At 46.4% G+C, this 17,197-nt stretch overlaps 1 protein-coding gene across 2 annotated transcripts in view; it reads right to left on the bottom strand.

Moving 5' to 3' along the window:
* Positions 1–15,219, bottom strand: part of grm8a (glutamate receptor, metabotropic 8a) — a 158,745-nt gene extending 143,526 nt beyond the window's left edge. For both annotated transcript variants that reach the window (XM_068306585.1, XM_068306584.1), the window contains exons 1-2: positions 15,065–15,219; positions 10,610–11,368 (exon numbers count right to left, since the gene is read on the bottom strand). In XM_068306585.1, coding sequence (XP_068162686.1) covers positions 10,610–11,146 — 537 coding nt within the window. In that variant the 5' untranslated portion in view covers positions 11,147–11,368; positions 15,065–15,219. The remainder of the gene's footprint in view (positions 1–10,609; positions 11,369–15,064) is intronic.
* Positions 15,220–17,197: the final 1,978 nt, after the last annotated feature.

Raw genomic sequence — 17,197 nt, 5'->3', positions numbered from 1 at the left:
TTCTTTTCATTCATTCTTTCCCTATATAAGGGTCTGACAGTATTAATAGTAGTATAATTATAATAATTCTGTACAGTTGATGGTCACTGAGGCTTTCGCCCACCAGGAGACCTTTTCCAACACCTCCTGTGAACTTTGACAACCCTTCACATCTTAATTCAGCAAAGTCTCCATTAATGAGTTATGTGCTCTTTTTTTTTTCCATTTCTAACGGTGTCACAACTCCAGAGCAAACTTTTATTTATAACTCAGATCTTAATGTGATGTACAATAGTACAGTAATGACTGCTTTATCTCATTCCGGATTAATCTATTCCTTCAGACCCATCAGCCAAAACTGGAACCTAATCAATAATTATCGTCGTAATAAAACTAATATGCATGCACATAAAATAATAGCGCTGTTTTAAGAGGCGGCGCCGGACAGTTAAACGCGATATCTGACCTTCCCTCCGACTGCCGGCGCTCAGAACAACGATTTCGACTTTAATGGCTTCTGTTGGTTTTCGCCCATGAGGAAACCGGTGCTTGGCTGCGCTATAAAACACGACGGCACAAACATTTCATTAAAAACGTCGACTAGCTTTACATAGAAAGTGAGAAAAAGCTTCGTCGGTGCATTAACAAGAAGGATGTGAGAGTTTTTTGCAGGAAAGAGAGTCCATGATGTTAATCAATAGCCACACATCATCCCCATCTTCCTCCTGTCTCATCTTGCCTTTTTACCCCCTCCTTTCTCTTCATCCCTCCTTCCCTCTGGTGCTACATTATCACAGCTATGCACGCAAAAGGAAATGCCAATAATTTTGGGGGGAGGCGGCAGAAGGAGACAGAGGAGCGCCGAGGGTGAAAAAAAGTAAAGGAAATTGAAGAGGAGTAATAAGTTTGGCAAGAAGGAGACGTAGGAAGGGATGTGAAGGAGAGATAGCGGCAGAGGAAGGGAAGAGGTGATGAAATAGCGAGACAGAGAAGAAAGGGAAACCCTGGAGGGGAAGAGAGAGACAGAGAGAGAGATGAAGGGTGTGGAGGTGAAATTAGAACCAGGGATGGAGAGACATGAAATGAGGGCTTGATGGAGGGAGGTGAGAGGTTGAACTCTCCTCTGCGATCCCAAACGCATACAGGATCTCCAGCTCTCTTTCTCCACACCTGGCGCTCATCTTTTATCCCCATCTTTTCTTTCTTGTCTCTCATTCCGATCCATCTTTCTCTTTCTCCCGCTCATCCCCGATGCATAATTCAAACTGAGATTCCAGGATGACGGGCGTGGCCATTAAAAATACATGGGGACACCGCGTTGGGGCCGTTTAGTGCCGCCTTACCGCCAAGGAGGAGGAGGAGGAGGAGGAAGAGGAAGAGCGCCACTGGCCAGCGAAGAGCGAGGGAGGGAAGTGAGGACGGCCGGAGGGAGAGTTGAAGACGGGGGAGATGAAGAAGGGGGGAGAGTAAAGGTGCAGTCACATGCTTTTATCATCTTCCGTTCACATCAGGATGAAGCATGGAGGTCTTTTTTTTTTTTATCTCGGCGCCGTCGCCACTCGGCTCAACGACCTCTGAGGTCAGAGCTTCTTCATCTCTGTGCAGATGTGCACCGTATGCCAATGAAGGAGAGGAGAGGAGAGGAAGAGGAAGAGGAAGAAGAGGATTATTTCTGCCAGGCATTGAATTTGGATTAAGGGGAGAAGAAGGAGAAATACTTTCTCTCCCCCTTCTTGACCTCCAGCTTATGGGGAGGTAATAGGCAAAAAAAGTGAATACACTCTCTTTCCGTCCTTCTCCTCCTCTTCCTCCTCTTCATCTTCTTCCTTCCCCGGTTATTTCGCAATCTCTAGCAGAAATGCCAACTCAGCGTGAAAACACGCCATTACGACACCAACGCCCACGTCTCATTTTAATCTGCAAACAAAGAAAATCAATAAATCAATTATAACTGGTCGATTCATTTTCACTGACGTGAAAAGACGGGTGTGTTTTATCTGTGTGTGTGTATTTACAGTATATGTGTGTACATATGTGTGTGTGTGTCTGTGTGTGTATTTACAGTATATGTGTGTACATATGTGTGTGTGTGTCTGTGTGTGTGTGTGTGTGTGTGTGTGTGTGTGTGTGTGTGTGTGTGTGTGAAAGCGTGTCATAGCCAGCATATGTCATGTTCTATATAAATCGCAGAAGGAGGACATCTATTTTAAACACACACTAACACCCTGTCGATGCCACTCCACACACACACACACACACACACACACGCACACACACACACGCACACACACACACTCCCCGTTAATGTCATTTCCATGTCTTTCTTTCTTTCATGAATAATGTGCCGTTGTTATTAACGCGGTCAGAGGAACGGATTGATGCACACCAACTGCAGGAAGGTGAGGATGACAAACACTTAACCTCTTCTTCACTCCTTCCTCCCGCCTCTTCTCTCCGATCTAATCCAGCACAAGACGTAACAACACCTCCCTAAACCCATCTCGCTGCTCGGACCCCTCATCTTCTATTATACACAACTCTTTTTACGATTACCGCTTTTATCGCCGTTCCTCTCCTTATCTATCACTTTTAAAGCCCAGTTTTTTTCCTGTTTCATCACCTTTTTTTTTTCTTACTAGCTTCATTCTCTTCTTGCAGGAAACGGAAAAGAACCAAAAAAATAAAGGTGGATGAGAGATAACAAGATAATAACTCTACTACTGAGAGAAAACAGCTGGAGACTTGAATCTGTTTAATAAAGGTGCAGCAAAAAATGACAGAAAATCGAGGTTTTCTCTTGATTTTATAAGTTGCCAAACTTCATGAACCATTTTAGCCGACCTGCTCGGCTTCATATCAAACCTAAAGGTGATATTTAGCTTAAGCTCTGCACCAGTCAGGCGCTTCCCGCCTCCCTTTAAAAAATCTCATTTCAGAGAGAATCCCTTCCTCTTCTTGAAGTCCTCCCATGAGCTGCCCTCCCAAGTTTCATTTTTCATTTCTTATCCGTCCTACTTTCACTCACATTTATTAAAGATACTATATTAGACTGTGTTTAAAAGAAGACAAAAAAATCTTTGAACTATTTGGGCTGTTCTCGCTTTAACTTCCCAGAGTGCTTTGCAGCTACCGCCACGATTGGAAGCTCAGTTTGGGGGATAATGAAGACTTAATGAGAAGCTTTTGTTTCAAAAAGTTATGTTTGTCACTTCGTTGTGTGAGATCGCTCTAAAAAACAGTGAAGGGGAAATTTTGTGCCAAAAAAAATCATCATTTAATCTTGTTTCATTTTCCATCTCAGGTGGGAAAAAAAAATGGACTCAAGAGGTGAGGAACAGTTTGAACTTAATGAGGAATCATTGATGCCCCACAGGTTTGCAGCAGGGCGCCGAACATCTCACCCAACTGTTTATCTAGCCCCCCACGCGTTAGCGCCTAGCTGCGATATTAAGATTTAGCATCCCCGCAAATTGATTACAGCAACGGCCGCGGGGCGAGCACATCAGATAATTTTGCGATAACGGAACGCCAATCCAGAAGCGAGCTCCACCGACGACTCGTTTGTTATTCCCGTAATAAAATAGTGTTAACAGCCGACAGGAGCGTTTGTGTCTCTCACAACATCCAGCAGACACAACAGAACGTCGATGTTTACCTGTTTTTAAACACCTTTCGCAGCAATTTTCACCTTGACAGCAAATTCTACACCTACGTGGCGGCAATATCCTGTGTGTGTGGGTGTGTTTGTGTGTTACCGGATGGAATGATGACCCAGATTTTTGCGTAAGATGTTGCGACTGTAATGAACCACACCCACACTTATAGGTAAAGTGTTGAACATGGGCTGGGATAACTTAAAAAATGTATGCAAACTCATAAATATAAGTGAGTTACCTGAATCTGATTATTTTAAGTCAACAGAGCTTAAAATTTGTTAAGTTGCATAGCTTAAAGGTTTTAAGTATTGGCCATTTAAAATGATCAAGTTAAGGTTGCTCAACTATATTAAATTGACTTAGCTTAATTCATTAAAGGCAATGAGTTTGCATTTTTTTTAGCTAAGTCAACATATTTTATTTTACAGTGTAGCATGAGACACTCTCGCCCAGGAAATACCACATTTCCTAGCCGGTTGTCACGTGATCACCACTTTGCGATGCGTCTTCTTTCATATTTGAATAAACTAATTAGTCTTTGCAAATTGCAGCAAAGCAGAACCGGGCTGAAGTTTTTCTCGAGATAAATTAGACGTCTGTCCACGATGGCGTTTAATCAGAGATCGTGGAGCGACTGAACGACCGATAAAGGGGAGAAAAAAAAAAGGCGCATCTAAATTATTCAAAGTCCTGCGGGCCCCGTGACCAACCAGCCAACATCGACAGCAGCCGGTTGACTTCGACAGATTTGGTGCGTATTTTCCCCCCCAGAACCGATCCAATAGGATTTGAAGGGCTAAGAAGAGCGGAAACTCACACTCAAATAATGACTTGCAATTTCTTAAGTTGCTAAATGTCTAAATTTTGGGCGGCTAGAACCGGTTTCTCCTCTGCGCCCTGAGCTCCATCTCATTTTCTCTCCTTGTCGACTTCATTTATTTCAAATGAGGGAATCCATTACCGCCGCGTCATCCCGACGCTCACGCACCGTCTACGGAAGAAAGCTGCAAAGTCGCATACGCTGATGACATTTCATCAGGGGAGCGGCAGTTACGAGGTACGTTTGTGTTGTTGTGACAACTTAAGTTTGTTGGAACCGTGAGACCCCTCGCGCAAACAAATAAATGGCAAAAGTAATTGAAGATTCTTCCTTCAAAGGGGGCCTGCTTTCTGAAATGGGGCGAGTCTAATACCACTAATAACATCTGAATTCTAATTAAGGGTGTCAAACTCCTACCGTTGTGTCACATTGGCTCCTTGGCACAGCTTCATACCTCAATTCCCAATGGTGTTGGGTCAATGCCGAGCATCGGCATCTCATAGAACCCCCGAATATCAACAGTATGTAATGGCGTTTGCGAGTTTTCCATCTCTACGTGGTTTTTCCCTCGCACTAACAATCAACTAAGAAGTTGATTTGTTGCTCCGAACTACTCCTTCACCGATATGATGGATCGAAATTGAGGAAGTATTTCCTGACAAATACGGGAGGGCCTTCCTCAAACCAGATGTGTCAATTTCACTCATTCTGACGCGATAAGGTGCGTATGCGCACAGCGGGGATGTGCGAAAAGCGTCGCCGGCGTGTGATAGCATCCCTTATCTGAGCTCCTATTCAGTCACAGACCCGGAGAAAAGACGAGGACAATCTCATTCCACTTTAACGCTCCCTACGCCTCCCCCTCCATATGTACACAAATGCTGATAATTCCCACAGACAGTCCTCTTTCTGTCTCTCTCACCCAAAAAAAAAAAAAAATTTAATTAATGCGCTCTCCACACACATTCATGGTCAAGTGGACACAAATAAATCCACACGTTAAAAGGCGCACACTCAGCACTTTTCATGAAGAGCTCGTCTAATGACCTCTTGCTTCTCATCACAGAACTCGATTAAAGTTTAAATGGCTTCGCTACAGCGTTTAATCAAACGGACATATGTGTTTGCTGGTGTTTGTTCAAGTAAAGGTTGTGAGGAAGAGGAGCAGCAACGCGTGAACGTGTTCAAGTTCTTTTTTTAGGGTTAGGGTTTGAGTTAGAGACGATAGTACAGCTGGTTGTCATAGCAACACTGTGTATCGTAGTGTTCATCACTTAGTGTCAAAAACAAAGTTATAACAAGGCAATTTGGAAGAGGATGAACTTACTCTGCAAAGCATCGCTTGGAAACACTGAAAAGGAAAACTGCCCATTAATGGGTAGAAACCTTGAGCAGAACAAGGAAGTGTGTTTAAACCTGATTTACCTCATATTGTCATCCTATATCGATATTAATATTTCTTATTTGGTGTTACTGCTACGTATATAACATGTATGTGTGTCTGACTGTAGCAGAAGAGGGTGTTTTTAACCATTTCCTGTTTGGACCTAAGAACAGGATATTGCACCGCCGCACTTTATTATCTATAAAAAAAAATTTAAAAAGATCAGATCATCCACCTTTTCTGATTGCGAAGAAATTAAAATCATCCAATATAGTCCCGTGTTCACGTGTGCGTTTGGCTGTCGGTGTGGAAACATCTCCAGGCAGCGCTCGGCAAATGGAAGCAATAAATAATTTTAGAAGGACAATTAAGTCTCCGTTCATTAACTACTCGCTCATTACGGCCGCCTTCGTTAGCAGAGGTTGGCCGATCTCGACCTGCTCCATTTGCGTTGACGGCAACGTGGACACGCAAAAACACACACACACACACACACAGAAAAAATGGGCCGCCAAAGTCGGTATGAAACCCAAGACCTTCTCGTGCCCTAATGAGGTTCCCCGCTCGCCGCTCAGCGGAAACTCATCGGCTTCATTATCTTCGCCCTCTTAATGCGGAATGCCTCCACGAGAGAAATCAACCCTACATCATTACGCTCTGGAGGACGCCGTCTCTCCCTCTCTTTCACTTTGTCTTTTTTTTTGTTTTTGCCTCTTTATACCTTTCTTCTTCATCCCTCTCTTTATTCCTTCTACCCATTTGTCTTTATTAACACCTTCTGATGTTTCTTTTTTTAATTCTTTCTTGCCTCTTTTTCCCTAAACGTCTCCTTCACACTCATTTCCCCTCTCTTCCGGCTCGCCCATCATCATTTAAGGAAACTTTTTTTTTTCTTTTTTTTCAGGGTTAGAAGATTAGAAAACTCTGGAACAAAGTCTGCCTGACCTTCAGGATAAAAAGGCCAATCTGTTAGGAGTTCTGTCTGAACTGGCATCTGAATGAAATTAGCAGACTTCCTAGTTAATTGCATTTTAATGCCGCTGTTGTCACCCTCGTGCTGCCGAATGCCAAATTGATTAGTAATTGAGCGGGTGTTGCCGCGCCTTATAAAAGGAGATCGCACTTGGTGCAGCTTTGCACGAAGAAATAGGGCGTTTCACGTATGCAGAAAATTTCTCGTTCTCTCGGGAGTCGGGATTCTCTTGTCATGTAATGCAAAAAAAAATAAAAAAAATCACACAAAGGGAGCGAGAGCTACGCTGGAAAGCAATCACAGCGGTGCTAACTTACAAGCAGATGAATATATCAGCAGATATCACACAACGAATTCCCCAGACGTGCACGGCGTGAACTCCCGCTGAATTATTCTGTAATTGTGCTATTCTTCCTCGCAGACGTGTGGATAAAGACACGTATGCAGAAGACGTCACTCGGATGCAAATGGAGCGAAGAGGCGCCGATGAGACGCACGAACGAGAAGCAGGAAACAGGGGGAGCGTGGGAAAACGCTTTCCCGCGCAACCTTGGCCTGGAAGAAGACGCACCAGCAGAGACACGGATAATAAGTTCCTCCTCACAGGAAACCAGTGTGTGTGTGTGTGTGTGTGATGCTGATTGAATGAAGAGTAGAGGTTCCAGTGTGTGTGTTGTGTGCCTAATAGCAGTGTTTCCTGAATTCCCTGAGGCAAACTCATTCCATTTTGCTCTCACCATCTATCAATTTACGAATTGAATTTCATTTTCGCCATTCAGCACACAGCGGGCGGGTGTCACCGAGCGAAAGGCGCCTTTCTCTTCATTGTACCACGAGTGAGGGACTCCTCACATCGGCGATAGCATTGATGCGAAGGCGACTGTCGTATTGTGCGTTTAGGTGTTTCTATTCCAGGTAGAATCTCCATCTGCAGCTGCCTCCCCCCCCCCAAAAGAGATTCCCTCTCAATCCATAACGCCGCTGTAATTACCAGGCATTCACAAACACAATCAATACCCAAGGATGGAACAATTACTTCCTGATGATGAATGGTCACAGAAAAAAAAAGAAATGCACAACATGAGAGAAAAGACACCCCCCCTAAAACAAAATAATGTTTTATGAAGCGATGGCTGGTGATGATGAGGACGTTTGGCGCTCCTGGTACACGCTCTTCTTGATAAAGTCACCATTGGCGAAACTCCCCAGAGCGGCGCCCTCTTCAGGTCGTCAATACCGCCCTCATTAATTTGATTCCCCCACGGACGCCAAAGAACAATGCGACCTGAAAACAAAAGCCTTGAAGATGCACAAACAATCCGGTCCAGCTGCTGCTCTATTTCATGGATTTCTAGGTTTTTTGTACAGTTTGGGTCTCGGTTTGGAGATTTAAGTCGAAAAGAAATAAACATCCTTGACATAAATGAGCGTTTTCACGCTAACTTCCTGGTTCTCTTGACATTTCAAAAAGGCACTCTCGGTCTCTCTTCCTGAGACCTGTGAAAATAAACTCATCCCCTCTTTATTTGCCCTTTTATTATTCAAATATCTGCAATCTAGCAAATATTTGCAGACCTGAGGTCTTTCCCAGAGAGTTAGCCGCCGCGGCCGCAAGACTCAAGATGCAATATGATGTAGCTACAGAATTTTCCGCACTATAAGACGCACTGGACTATAAGGCGCACTGGACTATAAGGCGCACCTTCAACAAATGGCACATTTTAAACTTTTTCTCATATATAAGGCGCACTGGATTATAAGGCGCACTGTTCCTTTTTTGGGAAAATTAAAGGCTTTTAGGTGCGCCCTATAGTGCGGAAAATACTGTATTCATTTTTGATGCCTCGTTGTGCTGTTGACCCCCGTTTGCGTCATTCTTTTTTGTACGTTAAATCCTTTCGGGATCTCGTGTGAAATCTTTCACCTGCTTTTCCCCAAACGAGGATTAGCAAAGATTCATCTCAATGACATACTGTACATCTCATGTCGGTCTCCTCTCTCCGTAACCGCGTCGTCTAACAAAACAGAAGCGGCTGGAGATAATCTTCAAACGCGAAACAACTTTTTTTTTTTTTCAGGGGGGTACGATTTCTTTGTGATTGTCAGAGTGAGTGTTTCCCTCGGTGGCTGAGCGTGACGAAAAAAAAACAAACACGAGGGGGGGAAAAAAAAACAAAACAGGCGCTTGTTTTTTCCGAAGGATTCGACGCGGAGTTTCTCGCACAATCTGTTGTTTGAATCTCTTTTGTCTGCCGCTAGATTAAAAGACACGCACTCGCTCTCGGTGTGGCGTTCGCTTTCTGAGCCCCTTCTGTTGAGTGGGCGACTGGCTGAGACCGGCCTGTCAGATTAGCCCATTTAAAAAAAAGACATATGTTTATTGCATTGTGTTTGGTGTGTGCATGCATGTATGTATGCATGCATGTGTGTGTATGTGTGTGTGTGTGTGTGTGTGTGTGTGTGTGTGTGTGTGTGTGTGTGCTTGTCCTCAATGCTATTTCCAGACTGTTGTGCATGCTGCATAATTCATGTTAAACCATGCAAAGAAAAACGCAGTCTTGTGTCATACAATGCTTCATGCCACAGGCCTCTGGTTGATATCCTCTGACACACACACACACATACAAACACACACACACACACACACACACACACAACCGACACAGACATTCACTGGTGCAGTTTTGATAAGAGGGTGCAACACTCCTGTTAACGTACTTTTGTTATATATTAGTGACCATACTCAAGATTCACTCCCACACTGACACACACACACACACCTGCAAACAGACACACACACAATGCTTTAAATCGCATTACAGAGGCACTCGGTGTGTGTGAGTGTGTGTGACAGATCCTGACATAAATCATGTTTAATTTGTTGTTGTTTAAATGTGAAAATACGCCACCCAAAGCATGAGCTGGGTGTTAACAAGTTTGTCCAAACACACTCACACACACACACACACTCACACACACACACGCACACACACACACACACACAGACACAAAGGTACTGTATGTATGGATATTCTCAAAAAGGGATTGAAAATGCTTGGACACACACACACACACAGGAGCACGCGCGCACACACACACACACACACACACATATACACACACAGATGTAAAATGCCACGGGTGTAATTACTGAGCTGATATTTCATAATTGCCTCCCTATCCATCAGCCCTGTTGGACTAATGATGACGCGGCCGCCGCTGGCGGCGCATACACGTGTGCGCAAAAAGCGCACCTCCGTCACGGAGGCGACGCAAAGAGAGGACATACTGTCGCACGCATACTGATGAGCGCTCTGAAGGGTGCTCAATTAGGCCCACACACACTTGGAGGACACACCGACTTAAAGAGGAATCCTATCCACACGCAAACACACACACACACACACACACACACAGGCAGTGAATGAAGTGGTGTTGACAGATTTCAGCAGTAATTGATATCAGTGTTTGGCAGCCATTTTTATTTGGCTCAACCACAAGCCAGGAATGATCTAAGCTGTGCAGCACACACACACACACACACGCACGCACGCACACACACACACACACACACACACATGCACATACACATAGATGCATCTACTCATACACATTCATCTGAGCACAATGACACTTTATTTAAGCTTCCAAAGCGAACTAGATCTCCTTCCCCATCGATGCCGAAAGAGGTGGTCCCTGACACTCCAGGGGGAGGAGCTTAACTTCAATTGGTTGTCATCACTGAACTTTATCTCCTTCCGGTTGGAGCGTGTGAAAAAACAGAAGTCAAATCTTACCTTGAACAAGCGCAGGATGTTGGCCACCATGATGGACACGGAGCTGGCCGCCGCCCCGATCACCCCGACGATCTTATCCGGCTTGGTGAAGATGGGGGGGTCTCCGTTGGCGCAGCGGACGTCCGAACCGTCCCGCTCTATCAAGGCCTGAACGAACGTCAGCGACTGCTCCAAGGCGTACGTGTCCCTGGAGCAGGTATCCAAGATCCTGGCCCCCAGTGTGATGTTGGGCAGCAGCTCAGGGTCCTTGTTGATCAGGTCGATGGCGAACATCATGGCTTCCAATCGATGGATCCCCTTTTCCTTTTTCAGCTCCCCGCAAGGCGTGCCGCGGTCGCCCCGGGAATGCACGGGAAATAATCCTCCCAGGATGATGTCGCCATCCAGGCGGATGGAGTGGGCGTATTCGGGCGCTACTTGGGCGTCCATCGGGACCCGTTGGGGGGAAATGACGGGGATGAACCAAACGCAGGAGACGAAGAAGACGACGGCGGCGGGCGACGGCGGGGAAAAAGTCGGTTTCCACGATGGATCCATGATTGGTCGAGAAGGAAAGCCGAGGTTTTTCAGAAGTATTCCGAATCGGAAGGTTTTGCAAGGGGGAAATCAAAAGTAGCTCCTTTCCTATTGGTCAAAAATGGAGGGGTTGGGGACCCCGGCGGCGAGGCAAACCGACCCCCATGAGGGAAGCGTATTCCAGAAGATGCAAATCTACGTTGGGATTATGGGAGCTGCTAATCTTCACATCTTCAGCGAAGCCTGTTGAGACACAGAGAGAGGGTGTGTGTGTGTGTGTGTGCGTGAGCGCCAACATCAAGCTGCTGCGGGGATGTGCGGTCCACCTGGCACACACAAGTGACGCGCTCACAGGCGAGGCACAGGCGCAGCAGAGCATACCCCGAAAAAACGAAAGCCGCCGATACACACGGGTGCAGATTTCCCTTGACGCGCGCCCGTCAGAATTTGCATCAGCATTCATTAATTGAAAACATACTTTTTTTTTTTGTCATCACACACACACACACACACACACACACGCACACACACACACACACGTCTCCGCGAGCAGCTGTTCAAACGACTTCGGAGAACCTCGGCAGGCTCCTCTGGGGGTCGGTCGACCCGCCGCGGCGGAGGGGAGGAAGAGGGAGGGGAGGAAGAGGGAGGGTGAGGAAGAGGAGGGAGAGAAGGTGAGGGGGTGGGGGTGGGGGCATGGAAGATGAAGATGGGGAGGACAGGGGGGGGGGCAAAGAAGAGGACAAAGAGCAGCGGTCCAGAGCGAGTGTGTCGCGTCATTCAAACACCTACTGTTTCTGCTCCGACACACACACACACACACACACACACACAGACACACACACACACACACACACACACACTATTATGACATCACAACAGGTAGCTGTGATGTTGAACTGTGGTTAGCTTGCACCCTTGTCTCATTCACCTTATTTAAGTTGTTTCATTCATCATAATGCAGACACAGGTGTGGCTGTTAGCGGTTAGCACTATCCAAAGCTAACTGATCAAACTTTCTTTCCCAGAATCCTTCAGGCCGCCGGTGTGACACAAGAGTCTCTATTATTATGGGCGTCCTGCTTTCCTTCACACACAAATCTGGGATGGAGGTGGCCTTCTTTAGCTCGCTAATTAGCGCCGCGTTCGTTCCATTGTTCGTCTTCCCTTTAGAGAAGCGTCAGACAAAAAAAAAAGAAAAAGAAAAAGGGACTCAAACTTCATTTTGAAGCGACAAACTGGAGACAAACTGGACTGTACTTGTGGCGCTTTCCAAACAAAGCCAGCATTCACCCGACCGCCGGCAGCTGGCAGACGCCGCCGCGCACCTGCTCCTCACGCCCGCTGACGGGACAGCCTTTGGAAGCTAAGTGGGGGGCCGCTATCTGGATGCTTGATGTGGGCTGCTGAGGTCGGGAATCGAACCGACAACCTGCTGTCGAAAGACAAATTCTGGGAAAAATACGTCAGTTTGTCGTCACGTCACTGTTTTTGTGACTACAGATCATACATTTAAATGACTAGTTGATGTTGAGGCTCTGACCTCCCCCCTCCCCCAGGATGAGGACCCCCCCCCACCACCACCACCACAAACAGGTTCCAGGGCTCAGATCTCTTCCCGTTACGATGAGCTGCTCTCTCAATAATTCCAATTCTTTTTCCAATTACTTCGCCGGGTTTCTCTCCACTTCCAAATGGAACCAGGTCAAAGCCACTCAAACACAGACGAGCCCCCGCCATGATGAAAAGCCCTTTTTCTTATATAGGTTAGCCAACATTCTACTTAATACTGTTTACTCAACACCCCCCCCCCACCCCCTGCCCCCCGACGTCAGACTCCGATCGGATTCGACCCAACGACGACCGGCTGGACGACATTTAAGAATGTCTCGCTTATGAACTCTAATGAGACGCAAAATTGGCAACAGATTGATTTTAGTGAACGGGGAGACGCCGCGGCCCCCCACCCCCACTGAAAAGAGTCTGATCAGGGCTCCGGACCGAGCCCTTGAGGTTATTAAAAAAGTTTCACGTCTCAATCACAGCTATCAAATTACTGAGGGGGGGGGGGGGGGCGTCTTCCTCGACTTTATGATTCCACGTACGACACAAGATCTACTCGTTTTCCCTTCTGTCCCTTAAGAGCCCCCCCCCCCATCATGTGGCATAGAATGAGGTGTGGGGGGGGGTCACCTTCTCCTTCTTCTACTCTACTTTTCCCATTCCTTCCCTTCACCTGTGCCTCCTTTTCCCCTTCTCCTCCTCCTCCAGTCAATCCCTTTTCTTCCTTCACCCACCATGTCGTCTTCTTCCTCCTCCTCCTCCTCCTCCTCTTCCTCCTCCTCCTCCTCACTCTCCCTCTCTGTCCTCTATTGAATCGCCTTCCTCAGGCCTCCTCACTTCTCAGGGGAGCGCGCTGCTCTTTTCAGAAAGTGATAGCTTTCCTGCCACCCTGTCCTCCCTCCCTCCAATCCTCTCTCTCTGAGGAGAAGGAGGAGGAGGAAGAGGAGGTGTTCTTCGGAGTCTTCTGCTCCACAACCACATCCATGCCTCCCTCACCTCCCTCTTGATCTCCTCTCACTTCATTTTTTTTTTTTTTGGGGTCCCTGCTCCCTTTCCGACGGTAACCGTCTTGCGTTTGATTTCAACAGCAGGCGTTCAGATGGCAACACCTCAGTGGATTCAAACCCCCTCCACACACACACACACACACACACACACACACACACCGACACACACACACCCTTCCACCCACTCCAACCTCTTTGCACAATGGGCTCTCCCCGAATTGAATTGCATTTATTGAAATACGTACTGAAGGCATGACAGACGCCACCGGTGTGGATGATTAAATACATGCAACGCATTGAAAATCGATGCTTCTGAGCACCAACAGTATGAATACATTTCTTTCTTTCTTTCTGTTTTTTTTTTTTACCTGTCATACGTCACGTTCTGATTGTTTCCATATGAAGATTTAAAAAAAAAAATCTGCATCTCTTATCGCTAGGAGACCAGATGTCTCAAAAAAAAAAGATTTCAACACATCCCACAAGTTTGAGGATGAAGAGAAAACCTGAAATGGAAGCCAGCTGGTGCATCTCAATGCCCCCCCACCCCCCACCCACCCAGTGATGGTATTCTGACCCCCCCCCCCCTAATTAAGACAGTGCCATCAGCAGTAAAAGCAGAGAGGAACACCATCACCAGGACAGGATTAAATGATGGATCTTATTTAACTGCATCCCCACGCGAAATTGCCACCCCCCCAAGAGTGACATGTACCCCCACTTCCATGTGCTGATGATGACATCCACTCACCTAACCGCGATTGCTCCTGAATCCACTCCAAATGAAAAATCAATGGTGGTGGTGGTGGAGGGAGGGGGGGGGGGAAAGGCAGCGCGACAAAGTGAGGTAATAAATATAAACCAGGCTGACTGACCCCCCCTCAAAAAAAAAAAAAAAAAAAAGAAATCCTTTACGAGAGGAATGTCAGAGAGAGAATACACCCACGGAAAAGAATGAGAAACGCAACGGCACAGAGCGGCACGGATACCTGCAGGAAACCGAATTGATCCGATAGAGAGGAGTGGATGGGTGAGAGGGGGGGGGGTCTCCAGACTCCACCGTGGACTCCGTGGGGTCCCTGCCCGCCTTGGGCAACTTCCTTGCGGAGCTCAGCAGTTTTTGCCCACCCCCCCATAAAAAATACCAGCCCTCCTGGAGTGAGATCTCGTCTTCCTTTTTTTTCTAAAAGGATTTTAAAAGATAATAGAATCCGAAAGGCGCAGAAGATCCGTTGCGAAAAAAAATGCAATTATTAACCCCCCCCCCCCCCCAGTTGTTTAAAGTGGAAGGGGTTGAGAGCGGGAAAGAGCAGAGGAATTTATACACTCAATCTGGCAATCATGATCAATAATATTATCGAATACATACCTGATTTGTATCCATACTTCTCTCCAGGATCTGTGCGCTTTTGCGCATTAAATCCCTCCTTTCGGTCCGCTCGGACGCGCGGTGCTCCTCTCCACTCCTCCGGTCTCCGAGCTCCTCCGGTCGTCGGTGTTGAAAGGGACAGCGCGAGACTCCGCTGCCAAATGAGCCGCGCGCGCACTCACTCACTCACGCACGCAATCACGCACGCACTCACGCACGCAACCCCCCCACCCCCCCACCCCTTCCCTTTTTTTCACGCGCGGCGCGCAACTCTACATGAAACACATGTATTTGGAGCGTCGACTCTGCACCAAATCATCGTCTAATTGAATCACCGTCTACTCCCCCCCCCCAATCCCAGTCCCATTCGATCAAGTTTATTACCGATCGATCGGATCGATACTCGCCCGCCCCCTCCCTCTCACTACCCCCATAAAAAGAGGTATTGGTTATTAATAAGTCATCAAAATATGCTCACACCCGCGTTGCGTCGCACTCTTAATTGACTGAACTTCAATCCATTTTTACTGCGCGCATTGATCCCCCCCCCTCATTGCTCGGCGGCTTTTGGTGGGGAGGGGGTTTAAATAAATTAGACAAACGAAGCGAGCCCCATCTGATGTGAAATAACAATTTGATAAGCTGCGTGGAAGAAGGCAGAAGGGAATCGGTGCACACCCGGGTTGTCCTCCGGTGTGACAAAGTAGATGTGCGTAATTACGCACAAGTTCCCTGCGCGCCACGGACGGATCCACGCGGTACGGTGGCGCCATCTAGTGGCAGAACGGCGGAACTGCAGGAGAAAGGAATACGCAGGTGGAAGATCCTCGATTTTGTCACTACTTTTATTTCATTTACATACAAGATAAACAAAGAAGGAAGCATTTGTTTATCCAGAATGTAAAGAAAATATCATTTAAACATGATGCTTTAACTTTCAGTGTCCAGAGTCCACAATCAATAAAGATCTAAATAATTGATCTCCTCTTTCAAAAGCCAAAACTTTTAACTCCTAATCCCATCACTCCTCGATTTCCCATGATTCCACACTCTCATCCCTGCCTGAAGTGTAAACATCAACTGTTTTTCTATCAGTTGTCTTCTCAAACAGGAAGGAACCCTGATGACATCACTCTCCAAGACTTTCACCGTCTCTTACCGACGCTTCCGGAAGTCGAAATGACGTATTGAATAACGCGTGGGGGGAAATGAGAAGGAGAAAAACGCGAACGTCCATAGAATCCATCCCAGCGGAGGCGAATGAAAATTTCATTAAACAAACATGATTGATGGAGGTTATGCGACTCATCACACACACACACACATAAAGCGGCTGACAGCCAGCAGAGGTTTGAAGCGGTACATTTTTATTAAGTGGTTGGTTTTAACATTCTTGTCACGTCTGAAGTAGTTCGCTAACTCTTCTCTCGGCGAGGGGAGTTTAGCAGGTTACAACCAGCGACGAAAGAGACCACGAGATTAGAAAACAACACAACAAAACAAACAAAAAACAAGAAAATCTCTTGAGGTTTGGGTTCGGTTCTCTTCTTGTCACAATGATAAAAAAAAAAAAAAACCTTCAGTAGGAATCAGAAACTAATCTGGAACTGGAAAACAGTGAGCAGCTCGTCAAACGTGTTCGAAGCAGACGGTTAAGTACGAGTCAGTAACTAGGATGACTATTAGAACTACGTTACCCAGCATCCCTGTAGGATGAATCCATATGTACATCTCCACGTCTTCTTCCTGCAGCCTTTGTTCAGTTATAAAAAATAAGTTTTGGTCTTTTTTTTTCTCTCTGCTTTTGCTCCATTTCATGGCTTTCCGTTCGAACATTAAGACGTGTCTACGTTATTTTTTGGTCTTCCTCGGTCCTCTTCCTCGTTCGCGCCAGTGTTTTCAAAGACTACCTCTGGGTTTTACCGGCGTCGCTTCGTTAAAACAAACCGGACTGTAAGAAAGCTCTCCGTCCTCTCGACGAGGAGATTATGTAGAAAAAAGGAAAGCTCCAAAACTTCACTTGAAGGGAGCCCTGCACTTCTTTTTTAACTTCCAAATGAGGGGGGGGGGGATTTAATGTTCCGTTGGGTTTTTTTTGTTTTTTTTCCCGTTGTCTCACTTTTTTCTTTCCAC

This window comes from Antennarius striatus, chromosome 22 (genome assembly GCF_040054535.1).
Source record: "Antennarius striatus isolate MH-2024 chromosome 22, ASM4005453v1, whole genome shotgun sequence".
In the NCBI taxonomy this organism is placed as follows: Eukaryota; Metazoa; Chordata; class Actinopteri; order Lophiiformes; family Antennariidae; genus Antennarius; species Antennarius striatus.
Note: the sequence above shows the minus strand (reverse complement) of the source record. Positions and strands in the feature narration are given on the sequence as shown.